General features: G+C 40.2%; 1 protein-coding gene across 8 annotated transcripts in view; it reads left to right on the top strand.

Annotated features, from left to right (window-relative positions):
- Positions 1-24970, top strand: part of TBC1D16 (TBC1 domain family member 16) — a 435866-nt gene that overhangs the window by 215688 nt on the left and 195208 nt on the right. For 2 of the 8 annotated variants that reach the window (XM_067766135.1, XM_067766134.1), the window contains exon 2: positions 3118-3228. The exons of 4 other annotated variants lie outside the window; for them this stretch is intronic. In XM_067766135.1, the coding sequence (XP_067622236.1) occupies positions 3118-3228 (111 nt within the window). Of the gene's footprint in view, positions 1-2769; positions 2842-3117; positions 3229-24970 lie in introns of those variants that run through there. 2 more of the 8 variants (XM_067766138.1, XM_067766132.1) reach the window with 2 other exon arrangements.

The following is a 24970-nucleotide window of genomic DNA, read 5'->3' as shown; positions in this document are numbered from 1 at the left end:
AATCCTTAACACCACCAAGAAAATATGGAATTGGAAAAAAGGGGGCGTGGCACCTCCCATACAAATGGAATATATTATACTGCATATATCTGGATGTCGTAATGGTAGGAAAATTAAAATTGGTAAGGAGCTATGTGACGTTAAGTCCTAAAACCTTCAGTAAAATGTGGAATGGGGAAAAACTATGGCTGCCGTACAAACTTAAGTTATTTTACCACCTAAAGTTTGACTGCATTGTTGAGTTTAGCTGTTATGCCTTTTGGACGTTTAGTAATCTGCCGCTGTTAAAAAAATTGTTTAGCTTCAGTCTATCTACATCTTCTATAAAAACCAAATTCTGTGTGTGTGTTCCCTATGAAAACGTGTTTGCTATACTTTGATCATCACCAAATTTTGGCTCGAGGTTCCTTCGATCAAGACGAAAGTTTTTCATATTTCAGAATTAAGAATTTTAAATTTAATTTAGGCTATGCGGAAGAACTATCTTAGCTCCCAAAAATGATCATGTTAACAAAATCAGTGATCGCTTTCAAAATCAATTTCCTGGTGAAGTGACGAAATATAAATCGATCGACACAGTTACAGATGAAGATAAAATTGTGAATTATCCAAATGAATTTCTATACTCCTTAGAACCAAAAGGAATGCCTGCGCATATATCAACTTTGAAAATTGGCTCACCAATCATTCTTCTTCGGAATGTAATCAAAGCAACAATCATCAGCGGTAAAAGCAATACAATAATATAAAATAAGATACAAGAATAAAATGTTTTAACAGAAAATTTCACCAAATATGCGTACAAAATTCAATTCAATTTACAGAACAATAAATTAAATTATCAACAAACAAAACAGAAAAAATAACGCAACATCCATTCGGTCTCGGGCGTTACAACGTGCGCCTAGTAAAGCTAGTCATTTAATAAAAATGTGTACACTTACCATGTATCTCTCTTTATAAATTTGGGCTCAAAATATGCTGGTTACCGGAGGCAAATTTATGAATTGATATTAAGTTTTAATTCGCACGGGTGTCGGATTAATCGGTTAACTTTGATGTTGATGGCGTGAAAAGGCGTATTTCATATTGACAAATATGTCACAAGTCTATTAACCACTGCACTGATTTAAAACTTTAAAACTTTATGGCGCCTATTTGACTTTGAAAATTTACCCGGACGGCTAGACTTTGCAAAGTTTTCTGACGACTTTTCAGTGTTGAATTCCAAAGGAAAAGAAGCAGAACTCTTTTCGGAAGTAGGTTTAGTCTGCTGTAAATAAAAAAATAAAAATTAGGAAAAATGTTTTGGGGCCTTGTACTACGGTACACATCCCCCACCTAGAGAGTTGGTGCGGTATGGCCTAATTGCTATCTTGAATATCTTTTCTGTGGTAAACTTCTCTTCTACCTGTGTCGACGTCTTCTAACTCGTACATGCGATTGCCCTTTATTGTAAGAACTTTACAAAGTTTGGAGCTAGTTTGGCAATCACCAATCTCAAAGCGTTTGTCAGTGCTACGAAGTTTGTAACGTTTTGACGAGTTTTCAAAGGCTTTGGTGATGTTTTCGGTAATATTTCGTCTTATTAGTTTCAGGGTGTCGCTTCTGTCGAGTACAATATCATCCAATGTTTTGAACTTCCTTAGGAGTTCATAGTCACCAGAATGGGAAATCATTTGCTGTCCAAACAATGCAAAGTACGGAGATTCTCCGATCGTTTGATGATACGAGCTCCTGAGGGCTTCAGCGATTTCGGAGATATTCCTGTCCCAGTGTGACTGATCCTTCTTCAGGTAAGCTCTGATACCAGCGATTATTAAACGGTTGACACGTTCGCTTGCATTGGCTTGCGGACTGTACAAAGCGGAATAAACATTCCACGTGCCGACAACAACGTGTTAAATTGCGAAGATCTGAACTGATTTCCATTGTCACTCATTACAATTTCGGGTGTTCCGAAAATAATAAAAACATTGTCACGCGAAAATAGTCAAAAATAGAGGAAGTATTGAAGTTTTTAACAGTTTTTAAGAGGGGAAACTTTGTTAAATGATCTGAAACTATGAAAATGCCTATGTTTCCCTGCTTAGATCTTAGGTAAGGTCCAAGAAAGTGAACATATAACTTCTGAAACGGTCGTTGTACCGTATACTGTGCGGACATTGGTGGTCTTAGCGTAACATTGGGCGATTTGCTTTGCTTACATGTTTCGCATCGGCTGACGTAGTTTTTAACATCAACCGTCATATTTGGCCAATACAAATTATTGCGCAATCGCTCCAATCTTTTGGCAATCCCACCATGACATTTATTTGGTGGACAGTGCGCGTTTGCGATAACACCTGGAACTAGCGATGTGGGAATCCAAAGCTTCCAATTAAATGATTCCCTTTCAGGATTGCCATTGGGATGTTCGAATCTTTTATAAACCAAGTTGTCGATTACTGTACATCAGGCAAACGGCTATCATTTTGACGGACATGACTTATCAACTTCGGACAAAAACTCGGTCGACTTTAAATCAACTAACGGACGGACCTCAATTTAACTATAGCGTAACAGAGCTCGAGTGTTTAGCAGCTGCTAAGTTTAAAGAAATTTAGAGCTGTTGAGGGGCAGGAGTTCACTATAGTTACTGTTGAAGCCAAAAGGCTTGCAATGGTTGGGAATCGCTGGTGTTCTCCCAGTTCAGCAGTTCCCTACAAAGCAACTCTGTCATTGGAAAATCACCGGTGATCATTTGCATACTAGGAGAGAAGTAACTAATGATTGGCTGGAACGATGAGTCTTTTGATAACCATCATCGGAATCGCATCCAGCCATCATCGTGTCTTACAGGTAAACTATAAGTTTTTCTATCGTGATTAACTTTCTATTGTACCTATAAATCTATATACTTACTTTGCTTGTATACCTTTGTATTTATCCTTTTAAATACACTTTTATCACTATTCTAATTCGTTGGTTTTTATTTCTTTTGGTACCAAATGTGCCGTGAGTTCGTACCGGCATTTTCTTCGTTCGATCCCCGCCCGATCATTTGGTGCATCGAGCCGTCGAACTGCACGGGATTTTTGGGAAAACAAACTAAAACGCATACCTATACAATTACAGCAAAGAGAGGCAGAAAAGACATCAACACAAAGAAGAAGAAGAAGAAAGACCAGCAAATTAATTTCGATACAAACAAACAAAAATTTCATCAATCAAAAAATCATAAAACAGGTGCGTGTGATATAATTAATTTGTTGAGCAATTAGGTTTTTTCTTGTGTAAAAATATACTTACATATGTGCAAGTGAAAAATTAAAAACTAAACAGAAATTGTTTTAGTAGTGCTAATAGCGATATTTTAATTAGTCACATACACAAGTGAGAGATAAATACGATCGCCCGCAGTAAAGTGTTCGCGACTTTCTCAGCCAATTTTCGGCAAAAAGTAAAGTGAATTGTTTTTAATTTTCGGTTTGAAAAATAATTAAATTGATAATAAAATTGATCGTATTTATCAGTTCTAGCAGTGTATTTTAATTATTTCCACGTTTATTTGAAGTTGGATATTCAAATCGTTCTCGCGGTTTATCCACTAATACAAATTTACGTTTAGTGGAAATTAATAATCTTTTTCGAGTCTCGAAATCACTGGTTTATTTTTTCCTACTCGCAAAATAAATAAAATCCATATTTAAATTTTCACGTCTACGTAAATTTTATTAAATTAAATTTCAGTATTTAACTTAATATGCAATAAGCATTTGCCTATCGCTCATTTGGTTACTTTTTTAAGTTAACAAAATCATTTGATTTAAATATTTTCGTACATACATACATACATACGTAATTACAATATTTCAACCCCCATTTCCATTGCCTTTGTTATTTTCTCGCTCTTTAATTTTGTTAGCGCGTGTTGTTACTTGCGTACATATACATACAAGGCACATTTGTAGGAACATACAGCCCCGTAGGAAATTTTTACATTGACCCCGTAGGAAATTTTTCAAAAATTAACTTTGAATTAAATTCGAGAAATTGACGGTTTTTAGTATTTGGGTACATTCCAATATTCGTCATATTTACTCGATCGTTTTAATTCTCGGCATATAAAGCGTTGTAGTTTTGAGAGTAAATATGGCCTTAAGTTACTTTACTAGGTGTTCAAACCAAATTGTTGAATTCAATGCGGAATTTAATGAAGCCTATTTAAAGGAAAATTCGAAAACCTCCTTGGAAATTCTAAAAACAGAATTAATCGACGCTTGGTCGAACACAAAGCTAGCATATGAAAAATGCTTACAATCCTTGAAGAATGAGGATGAAGTAGAAGCGGTCAAAGCAAAGCAGTCAACATCTCTTAGGGATTATATATCCTGCTTGTCACGCATTACTGAATGCATCCAACAGGTCGAAGCAAGCGTTGCTCCAGCCACTGTCACTGTCGAAGTAGCCACCCAGTCCAATAGTCTGCGTTTACCGCCATGTGATACGGAAATATTTCATGGTGATTACGTGTCTTGGCCATCCTTTCGCGATCTATTCACAGCGATTTACATTAAAAATTCGCGACTGGAGGACGTCGAAAAACTTTACAACCTGCTTCAGAAAACAAGTGGTGAAGCAAAGAAAATCGTCGCGAAAGCCCCCCTAACTAATATAGGCTTCAAAATGGCTTGGTCTAACTTGAAGGCGGCATACAAAAATATACGGGTGTTGGTCAAGAGTCATCTAAAGGTGCTTTTCTCGCTTCCAGTCATTCGGACTGAAAGTGCAACAGCGTTAAAGGAGCTTCAGCGGAGCATTAATGGATGCTTATCTGCCCTGGGAATGTATGACGTCAAGGTTAAGGAGTGGGACCCAATTTTAATTTATCTGTGTTCGAATCGCCTACCGGAAACAACCCTTAGCGGACAAATCGGCTCTACCGAATTCGAGTCAAATGGATACATTTCTGACGCAACGATACAGGACCCTGGAGTCGATATTGGATGTGAAAGGTGCACATTCATCATCGTCGACGAACCTTTCACTTAAAGCACCTGCACAATCGGGCAATACGGGAGCCCAAAAGAAAGTAGCACTTGCTACCAATGTTTCCCATTCAAACTGCGTATTATGTTCTAAACAACAACATCCCTTACGTTTATGTACAAAATTTTTAGCTCTTCCAGTAAATGATAGGTTTTCGGCAATTAAAAAGCACAACTGCTGTTTGAATTGTTTGACAAAAGGCCACTCAATGAAAGACTGCAAGAGCCAGTTCGCGTGCTCTAAGTGCAAAAGTAGACATAATACTCTACTCCACAGAGTGATCTCTAACACTCAACCTTCGAAAGACCCCACAAACGCAACTACTTCACAAGCCTTTCACACTAGTAGTCCAAAATCGAATGAAGAAAATTTGAAATCGTCGAATTTATCTTCAGCTCTACTAGGAAATGCGATGGTTCATATTTGCCATTTAGGGTCAACATATGTCGCTCGAGCTTTAATTAATTCAGCTGCCGAAGCATCGTTCATCTCCGAGCGACTTCGGAAACTTTTAAAGCTGCCATGCTCAAAAACCAACGCGGTTATTTCGGGACTTAATCAAACAGTTTGCAACAATACCTCGAAGAGTTGCTCGTTCGTTTTGGGCTCACCCCGTGACCCAAATATTTTCATAGATGCCAATGCTTTCGTTTTACCCAAAAACACTGACAACTTACCTTCAACCTCAATAGATGAATCGATACTAGATCAACTGCCTAAAGTACCTTTAGCAGATTCTTATTTTCTTCAAAGCGGTCTGATAGATGTTTTGATAGGAGGGGATTTATATCCCAAAGTAATGTTAGGTGGCGTAAAGCGCAGTTTAAATAACAATTTCCTGTCCCAAGAGACCGTGTTCGGGTGGATCATCACTGGAGCATCTTCCACTGCACAGGTTTCTTGCTTTGCTACCAAAGTCACAATCCGGGAGGATATTTCGTTAGATTGTCAACTGCGCAAGTTCTGAGAATTGGAAGAAGTTCCTAAAAGAAATCTTCAGTCTGCAGAGGACTCGCTTTGCGAAGAACTGTAATCGAAGACGACTATACGAACACCCGATTGTAGATATGTCGTGTCGTTTGCGTTTAAAAGTTTTTATCCCACGGATTTAAAATTAGGTGCATCTCGGCCAATCGCGCTGCAGCAATTTTATCGCAACGAAACAAGATTGTTAAAAACCCCTTCCTTAAAAGAAGAATACGACAATGTCGTTAAGGAATACCTTGAATTAGGGCATATGGAGCGAATAGAAGCTCCAAATTTCGAACATTCACCTAACCACATTTACCTCCCACATCACGCGGTTCTGAAACCTGAAAGTACTTCGACGAAGTTGAGAGTAGTTTTTAACGCGTCATGTAACTCTTCGAAGGCGTCTCGTTAAATGATATTCTCCATGTAGGCCCGGCTCTGCAATCGGATTTAACTCTTCTTATAATTCGGTGGCGGCTGTACAAGTTCGTTCTAAGTAGCGACATACAGAAAATGTATCGTCAAATTCTGGTCAAACTTAAACACAGACCTTATCGGAGGATTATTTTTAGGGATGACCCGCAAGGTAGCATACAAGACTGTCAACTTAAAACAGTCACTTTCGGGATAAATTGCGCACCATACTTGGCAATTAGAACACTTATTCAATTAGCTCTGGATTCACATCCATTAGCAGCTCAAATTCTCTGCTAATGGAATTAGCTCAGGATTCACATCCACTAGCAGCTCAAATTCTCCGGAACTCCATGTACGTAGATGATGTCTTAGCAGGACTCCACGATATAGCCACAGCTTTACAAGCGCGAGATGAACTTATCGAATCATTATACAGCGCTGGCTTTTCCTTGAGGAAATGGTCCTCAAACTCTAAAAATTTTTAAAAATCTCCCACAAGATCACCTCCTAGACAAAGATTTCTTGGAACTAGACGAAACAAGCACTACAAAAGCATTAGGAATTCGATGGAACGCTAAATCAGATCGATTCTTCTTTAAAGTTCAGGTCCCCTCGTTCCAGGACACGTATACGAAACGCGAAGCATTGTCTCTGATAGCGAAGCTTTTTGACCCAGCAGGTTGGCTAGCACCAATCGTGGTGCTAGCAAATATAGTTATGCAGCAAATGTGGTCTGATGGTACTCCCTGGGATAAGCCCTTATCTCCTCAAACTCTTTCCAAATGGAAAGCATTTTTAGAAAATTATATATAACTTGTAGAGGAAATCGAAATTCTGCGATGGGTATATTATTCTGAGGAATCATCCTTCCAAGTTCATGCCTTTTGCGATGCCTCGGAAAAGGCATACGCGGGGCGATATATTTAAGAGTAGAAAACCAGGGAATCACGTCTTCTCTTATTGGCCAAAACGAAAGTCGCACCAATTAAAACCATTTCACTTCCCCGTTTAGAGCTGTGTGGTGCTGTTCTGGTGGTCGATATGCTTCAATCACTTCTAAAGGAACTTCCATTCAAAGTAGAAAATATATACCGCTGGACAGATTCTACCATCGTTCTCGCGTGGTTAAGAAAGAGGCCCTGCTCTTGGACCACCTTTGTCGCTAATCGAGTGGCAAAGATTCAAGATGCTCTCAGCGTTAGGCATTGGAGTCACGTTTATTCCAAGGATAATCCCGCAGATCTTGGTAGCAGAGGAACTTACCCACAGGACTTATGCTCGAATAAGTTGTGGTGGCACGGCCCCTTGTGGTTAGCCAAATCCGTAGAACAGTGGCCTTCCTTGCATGTAGATATAGACGACATTACGCTCGAAGCGAGGGGATTAAAGGCACAAGTGTCGAAGCAGGAGGATCCCTTAGAAAGATTTTCCTCGCTTCCGGTGCACTTTGGGTCTTAGCATATGTGTTTAGGTTCTTCAATCGAACTAACCGATATACCCGACGGTTACATTCTTACCCCTCTCTAATTATTTCTGGAGAAAAAATTTCTAAAATTCGAGTTCGGCTCATAATACTTGCCCAGATGAATCACCTTCCAGAGGAACACAAGAATCTTACCGCTAAAATTGCAATATCGCCAAAGAGTGAAATTCTCTCCTTAAACCCATTCCTCGATATTCATGGTGTAATTCGAGCCAACGGTAGACTGACAAATTCGCAGATGTTGTCTGAAGACGGAAAGCGTCCGATTATTTTGCCCTATAGTAGTTATTTCGCAAAGTTGTTAGTAGAACTTATTCACAAGGGCTCTCTTCATGGCGGAAATCAATTGGTATTTCGGTTACTGCGCCAACAATATTGGATTCCGAAAGCCAAAAATCTCATAAAGACTGTTATTCATAATTGTAAACCATGTGTTATACACAGAAAACAGAATCAACGTCAAATTATGGCGGCTCTCCCGGAAGAACGAACGGTACTTTCCCAACCCTTTGAAAATACAGGTGTAGACTTCTCCGGTCCATTCGATATTAAAAGTTTTTCGGGAAGATCTTACAAGATGACTAAAGGTTACGCTTGTGGTTTTGTATGCTTTTCTATGAAAGGGATTCACTTAAAAGCTGCCAGCGATCTTTCAACAGAAGCCTTTCAAGGCGCATTTTCAAGGTTCATTGCTAGAAGAAGCTGTCCAAAAAATATCTTTTCGGATAATGGAACTAACTTTGTAGGAGCATCTACGGTTCTTAAAAAAGTCGTTAAAAAATTCATTACCACAACTCAAGAGTCTGTGTGCAACCTATATAGCCTTCAAGAAGTCTCCTGGTATTTTATCCCGGCAGGCGCTCCTCATATGGGTGGTCTCTGGGAAGCAGGGGTTAAAAGTTTAAAATTCCATCTTCGTCGTACCGCTGCTTCTCAGAAATTCAGCTTTGAAGAATTTCAAACCCTTCTTTGTCGCATCGAAGCCTGTCTAAATTCAAGACCGATATCACCTAATTCCAACGATCCCGCTGATTGTGCAGCTCTCACTCCGGGTCATTTTATAACTGGGGCCATTACTCGCCCCACCGAAACAAATCCAATCTCATTAATCAACCGATGGCAAAAACTTAAAGCTCTTAGTCAACAACATTCGCTTCGATGGAAGGAGGAATATTTAAAGGAACTTCACAAACGTCATAAATGGAAGTCCCCTCAAAAAGATATTGCCATCGATGACCTAGTTGTAGTTCGCCAAGAAAATCTTCCACCTAATGAATGGCGCTTGGGTAGGGTCACCAATATATACCATGGAACTGATAAAAGAGTTCGAGTGGCCGACATTCGCACCCAAAAGGGAATGATAACGCGCCCCATTGTAAAGTTAGTTGTTTTACCAAACTAACCTTTAGCGTTTATAATCTCTTTTAATTCAGGCTATCCGACAGCCCAAAATTCCGTGTTCGGATGGGTCCTTTCTGGCCCATGTGTCCTTTAAGGCACAGCGACCCCTTAATGGGTACCGTTTCGCGTCTTCCGCGTTCCCGTGGGTCCTATATACACTTTTATCACTATTCTAATTCGTTGGTTTTTATTTCTTTTGGTACCAAATCTGCCGTGAGTTCGTACCGGCATTTTCTTCGTTCGATCCCCGCCCGATCAGTTACTGACCACGCTAGCTTGCAGTGGCTTAAGCGACAAACCGATTTATCCAGCCAACTCTGGTCTCTGCAGTTGCAAAGATTTAAGTTTAACATCGAACACAGGAAAGATTCGCTTAATGTAGAGCCTGATTGTCTGTCACGACAAAATTTTGAGGAAGTTGCTGAAGTCCGTGAGTTTGCGCTTTGTTTAACTTTTGCGAAAAATAAGATATTGGAACCTCAACATTGTCGACGTTCTTTTGGACCAACACCGCGCCAACTCCTAACTTGCTCGCATCACATTGTATGATCAAAGGTTTTGTGTAGTCTGCACTAGCCAGTACTGGTGCTGTACAGAGTTTTTCTTTCAGTGTTTCGAAGGCTAGATGGGCGTCGTCGTTCCATTCAAAACTTTTGGACTTCTTTAATAAATTAGTAAGAGGGGTTGTCACTGCAGCAAAGTTATCCACAAATCGGCGATACCAACCCGCCATTCCCAAAAACCGTCTAACTTGCTTGACGTTTGTTGGAACCGGATATTGCGTAACAACCGAAATCTTCGGGGTCGGTACGTATAGTCCCATTGCCCACGATATACCCCAGATATTTCACTTCCGTTATGCAAAATTTACTTTTGTTGACATTTATGGTCAACCCCGCTTTCCTTAAATGTAGAGCAACTTCAGCAAGGACGGGCATATGTGTGTCAAAATCTTCTGACACAATTAATAAATCATCTAAATAGACGAAAACTTGATCTCTTAAGTTGGGTGGAATTACGCGATCAATCAAGTGCTTGTGGGGCGTTGTAAAGATCGAAATCCATGACACGGTATATGTAAAGCGGACGATTATGGACGGTAAATCAGGTGTAATCTCGGGACTGTTCGGCTAGGGGAATTTGCCAAAGGGCGCGCCTTAAATCTAATGAACTAATGAATTTTTTCTTGGGTATTCTGCTAGGAATCCCATCAATATGAGGAAGGAGATAGGCGTCCTTCACGGTAACGCTATTTACTTTCCTTGAATCAAGATACAGACGGACTTTACCTGGCTTTTTCACTAACACGACCGGACTGCACCATGGAGCTTCCTCGATTACACCTAACTTAATCATTTCATCAATTTCGGCATGTACGAGTTTCTCGACAGCTGGTGAAAATGGGAAATAACGCTGCTTTATCGGGAGGACATTGGGTTCGAGCTGAATCTCGTACTCGTACTAAAGAAGTTTTTCCTAAGCCTTCTTTCTCGAAGCTAGGAAACCTGTTTTTAATTAAACTTAAATGATGCTGTCGCAACGCTTAACGGAAGCGAGTTTTCGTCAAAGTTACAAGATTGATCGAGTGAAATTTCTGAGATTATATTCGGCCCGATTTGGAACTTATGCCAAAAGTCAATTCCTAAAATTATATCCTGGGACATACTGAGAACAACAAAGAACGTTATCGTTTCGGTTTTGCCTTTATATTGGACACTAAGATCTATTGTACCGAAAACTACTTCGCTTTTGTCATCAGCTGTACATAATGTAACTTGGTGTTTTCGCAATTGTTGTTTTGAGACATCTTGGTGCGCCACAGCCTTAGCAAAACACCGTACGCTTCCACCGACCTACGGTGAGCCTTTGGCCTCATTCACAAACAGACATTGTACGTGTTCGCACAAAATATTAAAATTACCATTGAGTGCGTCTATCACAAGAAACTATTCGGGACAAGAAACTATCAACTGATAGACGAGAGGTGCCGTCGAACTTTACATCCCAACTAGAAATTAAATGCGCTATCCTACACGTATAAGGAACAGTGGACAATTCGCTCAATCGCATTTGGTCAATCTGGTTATGAAAATTAGCACTACTTTGATTTGGAAATGGAGGTGCATCTCTAGGCCACAATGGTGTAGACCTATTTGGTAGGTGTTGAGTAGCAGATAAATTATCTGGCTGACTTATATCATTGCCTACAGGGACTTGTTGAGCAGGGTTAATATTTAACAGCTCTAAAAAACTGGATAAGGTGTTTTCTATCCTCGCCTCTACTATTTGGGCTATGTGATTTTCCAAACCCTCAAAAACCGTTGCTGACCTCGCAGACACAATTGCTGAAAAGTTTCGGTGGAAGCGGTGGTCACACGCGGTAGTTAGTATGTTATCCCTATTCGTAAAAGCCTTCCTACATAGAAAACATCCACCCTGCAAAGTAGAGTGTTGATCGCTGTGACACAATGGCATATTCCCAAAAAAAAAAGATAAAAAGGTACATGTATATTTGCACTCGCAAGAAAAAGATATGACCCTTTAACGCAGTGTTAAAAAAAGTAGTTTAACGCAAACAAAATTCTTTTTAAGAAAACCAAAAAAAAATCACCAAAATATTAGAAGCTTTTTCGCTTGGTAATCAACGCAAAAAAAAAGTTCTTTATCAAAAAAACAAAAAATCATCAAAAATAAACTTGGTTTGAAACCATGGGAATCTCTGTAGTGATAATGTGGCACAAGGGTGAAAGTAAGGGCATAATGTCATACTGTGTTGTGGCATGCAACCTTTTGAGAAAGAAATATACGTTGTGATTTATTTGTTGTACAATCACAATTTCCGAAATATTCAGTCTTTCCCAAATACTAAACGAAAAATAAAAAAAAAGGTATTAAATTGAGGTGGCATCTCGACAACGAGTTTGAGATGTACTTACTATTTGAAAACTTGTATATTTTTTCTATTGGATTGTAGCAAACGTGAACACCTGGTAAGTCAGTTGACATTTAGCCTTAATGACAAAAATTCCAAAGGCGTATCACGTATTTTTGCAACAAAACCAAAAGAAGTGTTATGCTTAAATAATTCCCTAAATACGAAGGTTAACCGCGATACGCATCTCAAGGCATTTAGCCTATAGGATCGTCAATTCCAGCAGAAATTCTTCGCATCCATATAAAACTATTTGAACACAACAACAATCGAAACCAAAAAAAAATCAAAAAAATTTATAAGATGTTAATCTTATAAAAAAATTCCAAAAAGCAGACAGACTATTTGATTGAAGGAGTGAATCATACATGTGAAGCCAATATTTGATCAAAGCACTTAAAAGTTGCTTTCCTCAATCGGGCTGGCCCCACACGTTGGGCGCCATTTTATCTGTTATTATCTTCATTGACTGAGTGTGCAACAGGCACATTCAAGGACGAAAGAGCTGCAGTGCTTGTTGCAAGGTGCAACGACCACGGCGTGTGCACTAGCGTTTAGGCTCGGAGCTTCAGCTTCGTGGATTAGATAACGCGATCACTGCACAGCACTGCTCTCCCCAGTCAATGGTCAAACACGATAATTATTTTTGCACACTGGGTATATTCACACATAAATAAAAAAAGAAAAAAAAAAAACAAACCTACGCATTTGCATGCCACACTTTGATTATATTGACTTTGTATTGATTATATTGACTTTCGTTGTATGCGAACGTGTTTTCGCAGTGTCGTGGGGTGCGCGCTTTGTTAATACGTTTTATTTGAACACTATAGCCAATACGTTCTTTTCTATACATAAATATGTTTTGTCCAACTTGCAAGTCGATATAGTGGATGTGACCAAAGTCGCGTGTGCGGATTGTGGAAGTTTTTATCATGCCTCTTCCGCCAAAATTACTGCTGCTGATTTGGATTATATGAAGTGCAACAACAGTACGCAGAAAGTTCATACATCAACAGCCATTGCCAGCTTCTATATATGTTGCTGCCATGGATGTATCTGCTCCGACCGGAACGAAGACTGCCTCACAAACATCAAACAAAAGCAGAACATGCAAAACGTACAAAAACAACAAACGCAGAAGACATTTGGAAATAACAGCGCAAATACTCCCAAAACTACTAACAACAATAACAACACCAATGTTAGTGGTTCCCACCTCCCTCAGCAAGTGCAAGTGCATAATAATAATGATGATACAGGTACGAAAGCAATAACTTTGCAGTTGTTGTACGGCGAGATCATTAGCTTAAAGAAACAAAATACTGATTTTCTCAACACTGTAAAGGAGCTCAGAGAGGAAAACTCTAAGCTGTGTGAAAAAGTATGCAAGCTTGAAAGTGCATTGAACTGGAGAGAGCAACAACTACTAAGCAGCGCTGTCGACATTGTTGGTGTGCCGTAGCTAGCAAGTGAGTATGCCAGTGAATACGCAAAAAATATTTTAAGCTCTGCGTTGGGTATAACTGTGAGGACAGAAGATTTAAGCAGATATTATGTGAAAAAACTAAAGCAGGGAAAAGAATCTTCTCATTTGGGTAATGTGCTGCGTGTTCACTTTGCTTCTATTGAGATGAAGAGAAAAGTGATGTCAAGTAAACGAAAGGCAAAGGGAAAATTAACCACTGAACGATTTGTCAAAAGTAACTTACATTTGATATAATTATTTATCATCAAAATTAATTGTATTTTTAAATTTCTTAAATAATGACAGCCATGCTATAAACACGCCTATTAATGATTTAAATTTATTGGGTAGTACTAGTGACTCTTTTGTTGTTATTCACCAAAATATACGCAGTCTTCGGCAAAATTTTGATCTTTTGGTCTGTCATTTTAAGTTGTTTAAAAACAAACCAGATTTAATTTTTGTTTCTGAAATATGGATATAATCTCATGAAATACGAGACTTTACCATACCTGGCTATACTTTTTTTGCTAACACTAATGACCAATATTCTGCAGGTGGTGTTGGAGTTTTTGTTGGAAATATTTACGAGTGTGAATATGTCTAGTATAAAATTACAAGCGCTGATATTTTAAAGATCTTCTTAATCATATCTGACAAAGTTTTTAATTTCATGTGTGTCTATAGATTACATTCGGTTTCTGCACAGACATTTTTGGAAGAGTTTTCAACTCTTTGTAGGGAGAATTCAGGCAATTTCATTATTTTAAGTGACTTCAATTTGGATATCCTGAGACTGAGTGATACACTGATAACTACCTAACGCTTACGGCTACTCATGGTTTAACATCATTCTTAAATGTATCTACTCGTAGTGTTTCTTGAAGCTGCTTCGACCATGTTTTTGGTCGCAGCAGCTGTAGTACTTTTAATAATATTTCCGGCATAAACATTGATTTCAAAATTACGTATCATACTGGTATAGTAATAAACATTGCATGCAAAAAAGCGTAAATAGAAGTAATGCGAGTTCAAAATTCACCAATATTAATTTCAGTTTGCTTAATCAAAGCCTACGGTTTGAGTCCTGGGGCAAAGTTTTTGTTGAGAAAGACGTATCCAATGCATACCACATTTTTTTAAATACTTTTATAAGCCACATTCAGGCTGCAAGCTTCCCTGTCACTTCACCTAGATCTGTTATAATGTTAAAACCTTGGATCAGCAAGCAGTTGGTAAAAAAGATTCGCCTTAAAAACAAGCTTAGAAGAAAGAGCACTAAAAATCCTTCGAATACAAGGCTTCGTAGTCGACGTAGAGATCTATGTAGAAGGCTAAGAAAAGAAGTACGATTGAAACGCGACAGTTTCTATCGAAACGAATTCAGGTCGTCGTATGGAAACCCAAAAAAGGAATGGAATGTTATAAATAGTCTTTTAAATCGGAGTCCTAAATCAATTGACTCATCAATTGTGTTATGCAATAGTGGCCTAAATATTTCTGATCCCACAACTGTAGCAAACCTTTTTAATAGTCACTTTTCAACAATCGGGCAAACTCATACAACTGCTTATTCATACGAACTTTCAATGAATAGCTCAGTTATTTCAAATTTAGGTAGTAGATTTTTCTTTGAACCTTTTACTGGCACTGAAAGGCACTGAAGGTAGTAAAATATTTGGACAACTCCAGATCTTGTAGCTCTGATGGTGTTTCAAATCAGGCTTTGAAAAGTCGCTTTAAATTTGGTTGACATTTTAATTTATTTTTTAACAAAAGCGTGTACTCTGGAACTTTTCCTACTCATTTAAAATGTGCTGTTGTCATTCCTTTTTTTAAAAAGGGGGAACAAAAAAGATATAAACAATTACCGACCAATCTTTTTACTTTCTTCTATTTCCAAAATTTTTGAAAAGCTTGTTAAAAGTAGAATTCTTTCTTTTCTTAATAACAAACATTTTTTCAGCTCGATGCAATACCGATTTAGATCTGGACTCTCAACAGAAGATGACCTGCTGAGCTTTTGTTCCGTTATTTATGGCGAGTTAGACAAAAAGCAGAACTGTGCTGGCCTGTTCGTTGATATCGCGAAAGCATTTGATATGGTTGATCACCAAATACTGTTAGATAAATTGTATTGCGCAGACTTTCGTGGCTTTATGCTTTTGGCTGAAATCATATTTATCAGGAAGAGTGCAGAAAGTAAAGGTTGGAAATTGTTTAAGCAATTCTGTTACAATTACCTAAGGAGTATCCCAAGGGTCTGTTCTAGGTCCAATACTGTTCCTGGTTTATTTGAATTCTACCGCTTTTGCAGACGACCTTGCTATAGCCTATAGTTCATTGAACTATCTGGATTTGGTAGCAGGCGTCAACTTCGATGTTCATTTGTTGAGAGTGTGGATTGCTAAACATAAACTGATCGTCAGCAAGAAAACTCAACTGATGTATTTCAAGAACCTCACCTGATATTGCCATTATATTCCACGCCAATGACTGCAGACGTTTCGCCCTGAGCAATATGTCGTGCTCTGGCACATCGTTTAATCATGAAGCAAATTGTAGCGATAAGTGTTTCCCAATTGAAAGAGTTGATACTTTCCAATATCGGGGTGTTTCTGTGGACCAATCCTCAAGTTGGTCAACACATATTTCTCGCTTGAAGGCATACATGCGATCTACTGTGCGCTATTTTTATAGTCTTATGAATATATGTTCAAACGCAACGCTTAAGACGCTTTATTACGATTTGGTTCACTCTAAGCTTCAATATGGCAAATGGTGCTGGGGTGGTGCGTCTTACAGTAAAATCCAGCAACTTCTTACTATTCAAAAATGTGTCATAAGGAAAATATGTAATGTGAGCCGTGGAGTTGTTTAGAGTGCTGAAAATTCTTCCAGTAAAACACATGTACTATTACAAAACTTTAAAAATATTCTTTATTCGTTGTGGGTACTTACACAGCCTAGTCACGGATAATTAGAATTATGCTTGAATTTTTAAAAAATATCAAATCAAATTTGCTGAACCCTGCCACTTAGTAATTTAAAATAAACATTGTTATTTTCTATTGTTTATACATTTTATTTTGCATTTTGTACTTTGACTTCAACTTAGATTATAACTTATTAACCATTTTCACCCCACACACATTTGTATATATTTATTAATTTATTTTGAGATGGCATTCAAAACTAAAGTTTTAGATAACTTTACAGAATGCCTTACTTTTCTTTCAATTTCAATGTATTAATTTAAGTGGCAATTTAATATATGGGGTATTCCATCCCATTTCGACCAATTTTGAACCCGACCCCTTTAGAATTGGCTGAAAGTTTTTCTTCTTTTTCTAGCTTACGAAAGACGTTTTTCAGAAGTTTTTCAAATTTTTTTATCCAACTCAAAAAAAGTTATGAATTTAAAAAAAACACCGTTTTTGTTTTCAAAAATTGACCGTTTGGGATCTTTTTTTTTTTTTAATTTGTTTTTAAATGTACTTTTCGGAAAAAATTCAAAAAAATTAAAAAATTTTTTTTTGTAATTTTTCAGTTTTTTGAGATTTTTCGAATTTCGCCCTTTGTTTTTTTTTCCCATAAAAAACTTCAATCAATTCTGCAATCATCCCCACTAATCCCGGAGTGGGCCGATAATTTTTTTTTATTTAATTGACGAAAGACGTTTTTCAGAAGTTTTTCAAATTTTTTCATCCAACTCAAAATAAGTTTTAAATATAAAATGCTATAACTTTTTCAAAAATTTACCGTTTTGGATAACTTTTTTTTTAAATATGTTTTTAAATGTACTTTTCGGAAAAATACAAAAACAATTTTAAAGTTTTTTTTCAATTAAATAATAAAAAAAAAAATTCTCGGCCCACTCCGGGATTAGTGGGGATGATTGCAGAATTGATTGAAGTTCTTTATGAGAAAAAAAGGCCGAAATTCGAAAAATCTCGAAAAACTGAAAAATTACAAAAAAAACTTTAAAAATTTTTTTGAATTTTTTCCGAAAAGTACATTTAAAAACAAATTAAAAAAAAAGATCACAAACGGTTAATTTTTTAAAAAGCATTTTGAAAACAAAAACGGTGTTTTTTTAAAAATTCATAACTTTTTTTGAGTTGGATGAAAAAATTTGAAAAACTTCTGAAAAACGTCTTTCGTAAGCTAGAAAAAGAAGAAAAACTTTCAGCCAATTCTAAAGGGCTCGGGTTCAAAATTGGTCGAAATGGGATGGAATACCCCATATGTAAACATGTAAAAATATTTTGATTTGAAAGAAAATGAATAAATCTAATCTAATCTAATCTAAACTTCACTAATACGACACCCTCAACTTACCCTTACGCCTGGCAGCTCGTTGTTGCAACATTTGGTGGCTGCCTCTGTACCCACCCTACCTTTGGCCTCATTGATGTTGTTGAGGCCCCAATACATTACCACTAACTCCGGTGTCTCAAACCAAATCAAACAAATTAGTTACCCATTATGAAATATTATTATTTAAAACAAATTCAATCCATTATACATTTCTTTTCTTAGTTTAGTTAACTTAAACTTAACGGAATTTACTTTGATTTTGTGAGGACCAAATAAAACACCATTAATTTGGCCCACACAAAACGACCCCACAACATATTCAACACAACTTTAACACAACAGCCAGTCACAAAAAGCCCTAGCAACACGACAAACCAACAAGTCTCAGCAACACAACGAGCGTTCGCAACATTTAATAGCAACACAACAAACTAACAAGTCTCAGCAACACAACGAGCGTTTGCAACATTTAATAGCAACACGGTAACCATGGCAACGCAACCATTTGAGCTAGCAACGCCAAACACAACAGCTATAAAAGGAGCGACACAGCATTTAGTTAGCAACAGCAGTACAGCATTTAGGTAGCACGGAGCTGTGGTCGTGACTGGAGCTACCAGTGGAGCGTCCCTCGAAGGTATCGGTTATACCATCCGGATAGATCGTTTCATAGGAGTGAGTCGTGGCCTCAAGTGGTGAATATGTCGGTTATACCGCCAAACACCGCATGATACTTCGTAAGCAACGGCCCTACCACAGTAACGCGCACCCGCGAACAGGTGACGTCCGCCCGCCTTTGCCGACGGTGACCGCGCCACAGCAGACCGAAGCTACCAGTGGAGCGCATCTCGAAGGTATCGGTTGTACCATCGGGAGAGATCGTTTCATAGGAGTAAGTCGTGGCCTCAAGTGGTGAATGTGTCGGTTATACCACCAAACACCGCTTGAGACTTCGTAAGCAACGGCTCTGCCACAGTGACGCGCACCCGCGAACAGGTGACGTCCGCCCGCCTGCGCAGACGGTGACCGCGCCACAGCAGCCATACGCAAGCATACGACGTTGGCCACAGCAGAGTGATGCCAAAATACAACGCTGACCGCAACAGCGCTACGCTAACATACAACGTTGGCCGCAACAGCACTACCCAAACATACTACGTTGGCCACAGCAGAGTCACGATAACCTACGACACTGGCCGCAACAGCGCTACGCAACCGCACTACGCTCACATACGACGCTAGCCGCAACAACGCTACGCAAACGCGCTACGCTGGCTGCAACGGCACTACGCAAACATACCACGTGGGCCACAGCAGAGTCACGCTAACCTACGAGGCTGGCCGCAACAGCGCTACGCAAGCATACTACATTGACCGCAGCAGAGTTACGCAAATACACGACGTCAACCATACTAGAGTTGCACACACGCACGCAGACGCACCGACATAAGCCGCAGCAGAGACACGCCGACGCAGGGCGCCACAGAAATACATTTACACACACCCAGGCAACGACCAGCAAGCGTCCTAACGGGACATGAGGACCGTTAGCCCACCACTAATCATAGAACAAGCATAACGCGAAGGGAAGAACATATGCACACCTTTCTTTTATTACATTCTTTTCATTATAGTTATAAAATATATAGAGTTAAAGAAATAAAGTGAATTATATGTGAAAACGATTTACAAGGTGTCCCGAATTACAAATTTATTATAAGTGAACCTTGGATACGGCGAGTATACCCCAAGCACTTATTGAGGAAGCACCGGGGCAGGAAAAAAAGCGTCGTTACAATTTTTAAACGAAGAAAATCGCTAAAAAACAGCTCAATAAGAAATTATATGGTTGAGCTTTAGTTAGTCTCCCTAGAACATTAATTGTATATGGCAATTCAAAAGTTAAATAGTTATACACATGTATGTAAATAAGTATTTACGTTAATATATATACGCATGTATAAAATTTAAAAATTATCAATAAAAACAAATTCAAGTAATAAGGAAAACTACACTTGATATATATATCAACTCATGTACGTATGTGCGTACATGTGTATGTACATTCATATTAATAAATAATCAAAAAAATGTTTTGATAAACGTTTGCTTAGTTTAGTTGACCTGCACTTAATTTGTGAGATTGATTTTGATTCATAATCCAAGAAAATAATTGTAAAAGAAAGTATAAAAAAAGAATAAAAAAGAAATGATATGGTAGAACTATAATTAGTCCTTACGCGAACCCTAAATTTATATCTTAGAACTCAACAAAAAAAAATATATACATTGTTTAAATACATTTGCTGTATTTTAATAAACATATGTATATATTGGCCTAGAGCTCAAACATACCTTGAATATATTAACCAAAAGGCCGGAATACAAGAATTAATTATGGATCGGAGAGCACACCGAAACAACAAAACACTAATGAAATTTACAGAAATTTGAAACGAAAATATGGTATTAGGACGAAAAATTATACAAAGCGCTACCAACAAAGCACACAACAGCTTATCAAGTTAAAGCAATCAACTAAGTTTCTGGTGAGATGCAGGAAGAGCGGAATAACACCAAAGTTTATACTCAACGCCACGAAGAACATATACGTTCTCAACTGCAACACTAAGTACAACAGAATACCACGAAATATAATGAACGCGGCAACGGCATATCTAAGAACGGTGGAAAATAAACTCTTAAATCTTATTATACGGATCAAATATGCAATAAGAAAGCAAAAGGAAAGAGGGGTAAGCTCCATATAAGATATAATACACAAAGAACTTGATGCGGAAGATGCCATTGCATTCTTAAATAGTGAGAAACTATTAACCAATAACTTGACAACAGCATTAGAGAAAACAACAACAAATTTGACAGACTTAAACATATACAAAAACAGTCTCTTAACATTAAAAACGTACCGAAGTGGTTACACAATGCGACAAAGGTGGAGATACCGACAGACATCCAGTGGCTCCTCTCCTTAGGCCCGAAATACTCTTTACCTATAGCTAGCACTGAGTTCCCGCTGTTCAAATTGATAGCAGATGGTGAGGATTGCATTCAAACTATTCAAGATAAAGAGCAGCAAGAAATTGAGAGGAACAAACTAACCACACTAATACGGGATCAGTTGAGAAAGCCTAAAAAAAGCGTTAGAGTGGGGTCTCAGGCGTAGGAGAAAAAGGGTTACAGTGGGGGTCATACTATTGTAACGCTACGTTACAGTCCCCCTCCCACTTCGGTTGACGGAAAGCTGCAGTAAGGAAGAGGAGTATCACGCCAGGCCTGGCCCAGCGGTTGTGTGTGCCGTTATGCCGGCTTTGCCGGTGTGTATGCGTGTATCGTTTTATTAATAAAATTTTGTTTTTTCATAAAATATACAGAGTCATTCCACTTATACCTAACAAAGTTAATTAAAAAAAAATGTTTACATATCAGGTTTAATTACAATTTCATTGTTCTTAAAACTAACAGAATAATTAATTTTGAAATAATGCAAAATTCATGAATATTATAAATAGGTTGCCATCCTTCTTCTTCTTCCATCTTTGACACATTGGCGTTGTTCTCATCTACCTCGTGTTGTGATTGCATTATGGCGATTCGGTATTCGGTAATATATGGGCCGGAAAAAAATGTGGTACCCTTTGAATTTTGACTCGGTTGACTGGCTACTGGTACTGCTCCCTCCGTGTGCACCCGCTCTAACGTCGCTTTATTTCGCCGAAGTTTACGTCTGCTGAAGATGCTTTTGTACCCTCTTTGCTGACTACATTTACTGCAAATGCCATTTGTGGAGTCTCCTAATCTCATGTGCGGTGGTCGCTCAGGAACGATGATAACGCTTTTCCGCCGAACTGCTTCCCATTGTCGGTGGGGAAGGTTTTCGGAAAACCAAGTCGGTATAAGACCTTTTCTCGTAGCGCTTTAAGCACGCTTGCTGTTTTTGCTTGGTGCGCCGGGATTAACCCGACCCACTTGTAGAATTTGTAGATCGTGGCGAGCAGGTAAGTGCTTCTTTGTTTGGAACGTGGTAGTGGTGGCACGAAGTCGGCGGTTGCTATTTCCTATGGCTGCGGATATTGTATGGTTGCCAATAATCTCACCGGGCTCTTCTCTGTCGCCTTTTATTGTGTAAAATATGTCTGGTTCGGTGTTTGGTAACGGGCGGCGGGAGAGCGCATTGCATATCGCGTTCGGCGCTCTTTTTCGGTAATCTTCATTGATGTTGTATGTTTGTATAGCCGGGTAACGGGGGTAGAAGCGTTGCTTCAGTGGTCGGTTATGTTTACGGATGGTCGAATGTTCGGCTGCGGTAATTGGGCTACCGGTTTTGCTCAATCGCTTCTGGTGGTGCTCCGGTTTTTGACCATTGTTCACATGATCCCGGCTGGTCATTGCACATAGTGTGTCTAGCTCGGCTGATCTCCTGGTCAAGGTGACTTCTAACGGCTGGCCATCTAGCGTGAGGGTGATTTCCCTTTCCCGTAGAAGGTCCATTCCTAAGATCATCCGTTCTGCCAGGTTCGGGATGACGGACATCATTGTTTTAGTCGTTCGTCCTTGGTACGTAATTCTTGCTGGGTACGAATTCGAGCTATAGACACTCGTCTGGTCTGCCAATTGGACGCTCCGCCTGTGAAGATGTGGTTTGATGTAATTTCTCTCCAGGTGGTTTCGTATTGACTCGTGGACGTATGAGAGAGTGGCGCCGGTGTCTACTAGCGCGCACGCTCATGCCCTCGATGGTTATCGGTATGTAGAGACGGTCATCTACTTGTATTTCGGCAGCGGGATTGCAGGTTGGTGGTTCCATATACTTCTGTGGCCGCACAAATAATGCTTGGCGGCTTCCTCTCACATAATTTGAAGGCATCCTGGTTGTGTTGTTGTCGGTGGATTGGTTGGTCGAATGGCATAGGCAGTCCCTGGAGAGGATGTTGTCTTGTCCACACCTAGAGCAGAACATTCTCCAGCGGCCCCTGCATTGGAAGCGGCGGTGTCCGCGTTCCTTGCAGCGCCAGCAGCACTCCTTGCTATCGTACTCCGTTTGAAGATGATATAGGCTGTAGACCGCCACTTTGCCCTGTTTCGCTTCCTCGACTTTTAGCAGCTCATATTCTTCCGTTATTTCCAGGAGCTCATCGATCGTCTTAAACTCGCTGCGCTTGACGAAGAGGCGGTATTCAACGCGTAGGCCATGGTACATTCTTTCGATATGGTTTTCCTTACACATTGTCGGGTGCTGGCGGATCAGCGTTTCTAATGCGAGGATGTAGTCTTTAGCTTTTTTACGGCCGTGTTGCTTGCGTTGTCGGATGGCCTCTTCCAAATGTCGAAGATGACGCTTGGGCAGGAAAAAATTGTGTACCTCCGTTCGAAAATCGTTCCATTGGTTGATTTGTTGTTTACGGATGCGGTACCATTGGAGTGATTTGCCACGTAGAAGTTCCGGCAGCGTTGGGAGGAGCCGGTCGACGGGGATGCGGTAACATTCGGCAAGCTCCTCTATCCTCTCCAGGAATTCGTGCAGCGACTCTTCACCCGAAAAACGCAAATCCCAGCGGCGAACGGTATTCATTAGCTCACCGTCGCTCATTTCGTCTCGCTTTGGTGGTGCGCGTTCTCTCTCATGCGCATGCGGTTGGGGACTATGAATTTGGATCGAAGGCCTCGGCTTTGTTGTTGGCTGGGGTTGCATAGCGGATTCCCCCTCTTCTTCATTCACTTCTCTCTCCAGCTCCTTCAGCAGGTCTTCGCTTGAGTTTCTGGTACGTTTTGGCTCGCACATATACGCTCAGCGCGCGACGCAGTTCGGCTACGGTTTGGCCTTCTACGGGGATTCGGTGTTCCTTACACTCCTCTACAAGCCTCTCCCTTTTCAGCAAGTAGATCCAATTGAGCGAGTCGGTGGTCAGCATTGTACCTTCGGGGCCGGTGTGTTTGTTGTTTCTGATAGTGTGTTCGTCGAACCCGCCCCGGCAGTGTTGGTGGTTGTTGTATTTGGTTTTCCACGTTCGTCTGCGGAGGAGGGTGCCTGCTCGGGCGCCATTTATGAGGTGGGTTTTGTCGAAGGCTGAGGTAGCACTCAGTCAATCCAGGGCCAATTAGAGGTCCCACAAACCCCCACTTAATAAGAACACAGTAGTTATGTGTTAATGACGAATACACACACACACACACACGGTTTGGCGGGTAGTGAGGGCAGCAGCTTTCCGTACAAAGATGGCAAGGGAGGGAGGCGAGCGGCGGCTAACAGTCGTAGTAATAGCGGAGGGGTCGGTACGGCGGTTGAACGGTGGTGCAGTAGCGGGCGGGATGGTACGGTGGCCCGGAAGCAGCGGCGGGATCAGCGCGGCGGCCAGACGGCGGCCAGTATTAGCGGACGGATTAGCGCAGTGGCGGTAGTAGCACGGCGGCTGGACGGCGGACAGTATTAGCGGACGGATTAGTGCAGTGGTATGGGCGCAGTGGCGGGATTAGCACGGCGGCTGGACGGCGGACAGTATTAACGGACGGATGGATGTAGCGGTATGGACGTAGTGACGGCACCAGCGAGCTGGCTGGACGCTGATAAGCTAGCGGCGGCTAAAGGTCGTCGTAGCAGCGGCGCAACGGCGGTAGGATACCGGGCGGCTGACGGTCGTCGTCGTAGTAGCGGCGCAATGGCGTAGGATAGCGAGCGGCTTACGGTCGTCGTAGCGGCGGCGCAACGGCGTAGGATAGCGGCGACAACAATAGGGCAACGGAGCGCGTACCAGTGGCGTGGCCAAGGCGAGGTATCGGTGCAAACTTTCTGCCTGATTACACTTTTAGTGGGGTTGACCAGTAGCGGCGGTTGCGGATGGCGGCTTCCTGTGAGGACGCTGTCTCAGTGGCGGCGGCATAGGGACCTGCGAGGAATGAATAAAAAGAGTTATGGTTAATGCCGGTC

Source organism: Eurosta solidaginis, chromosome 2 (genome assembly GCF_040869045.1).
Source record: "Eurosta solidaginis isolate ZX-2024a chromosome 2, ASM4086904v1, whole genome shotgun sequence".
In the NCBI taxonomy this organism is placed as follows: Eukaryota; Metazoa; Arthropoda; class Insecta; order Diptera; family Tephritidae; genus Eurosta; species Eurosta solidaginis.
Note: the sequence above shows the minus strand (reverse complement) of the source record. Positions and strands in the feature narration are given on the sequence as shown.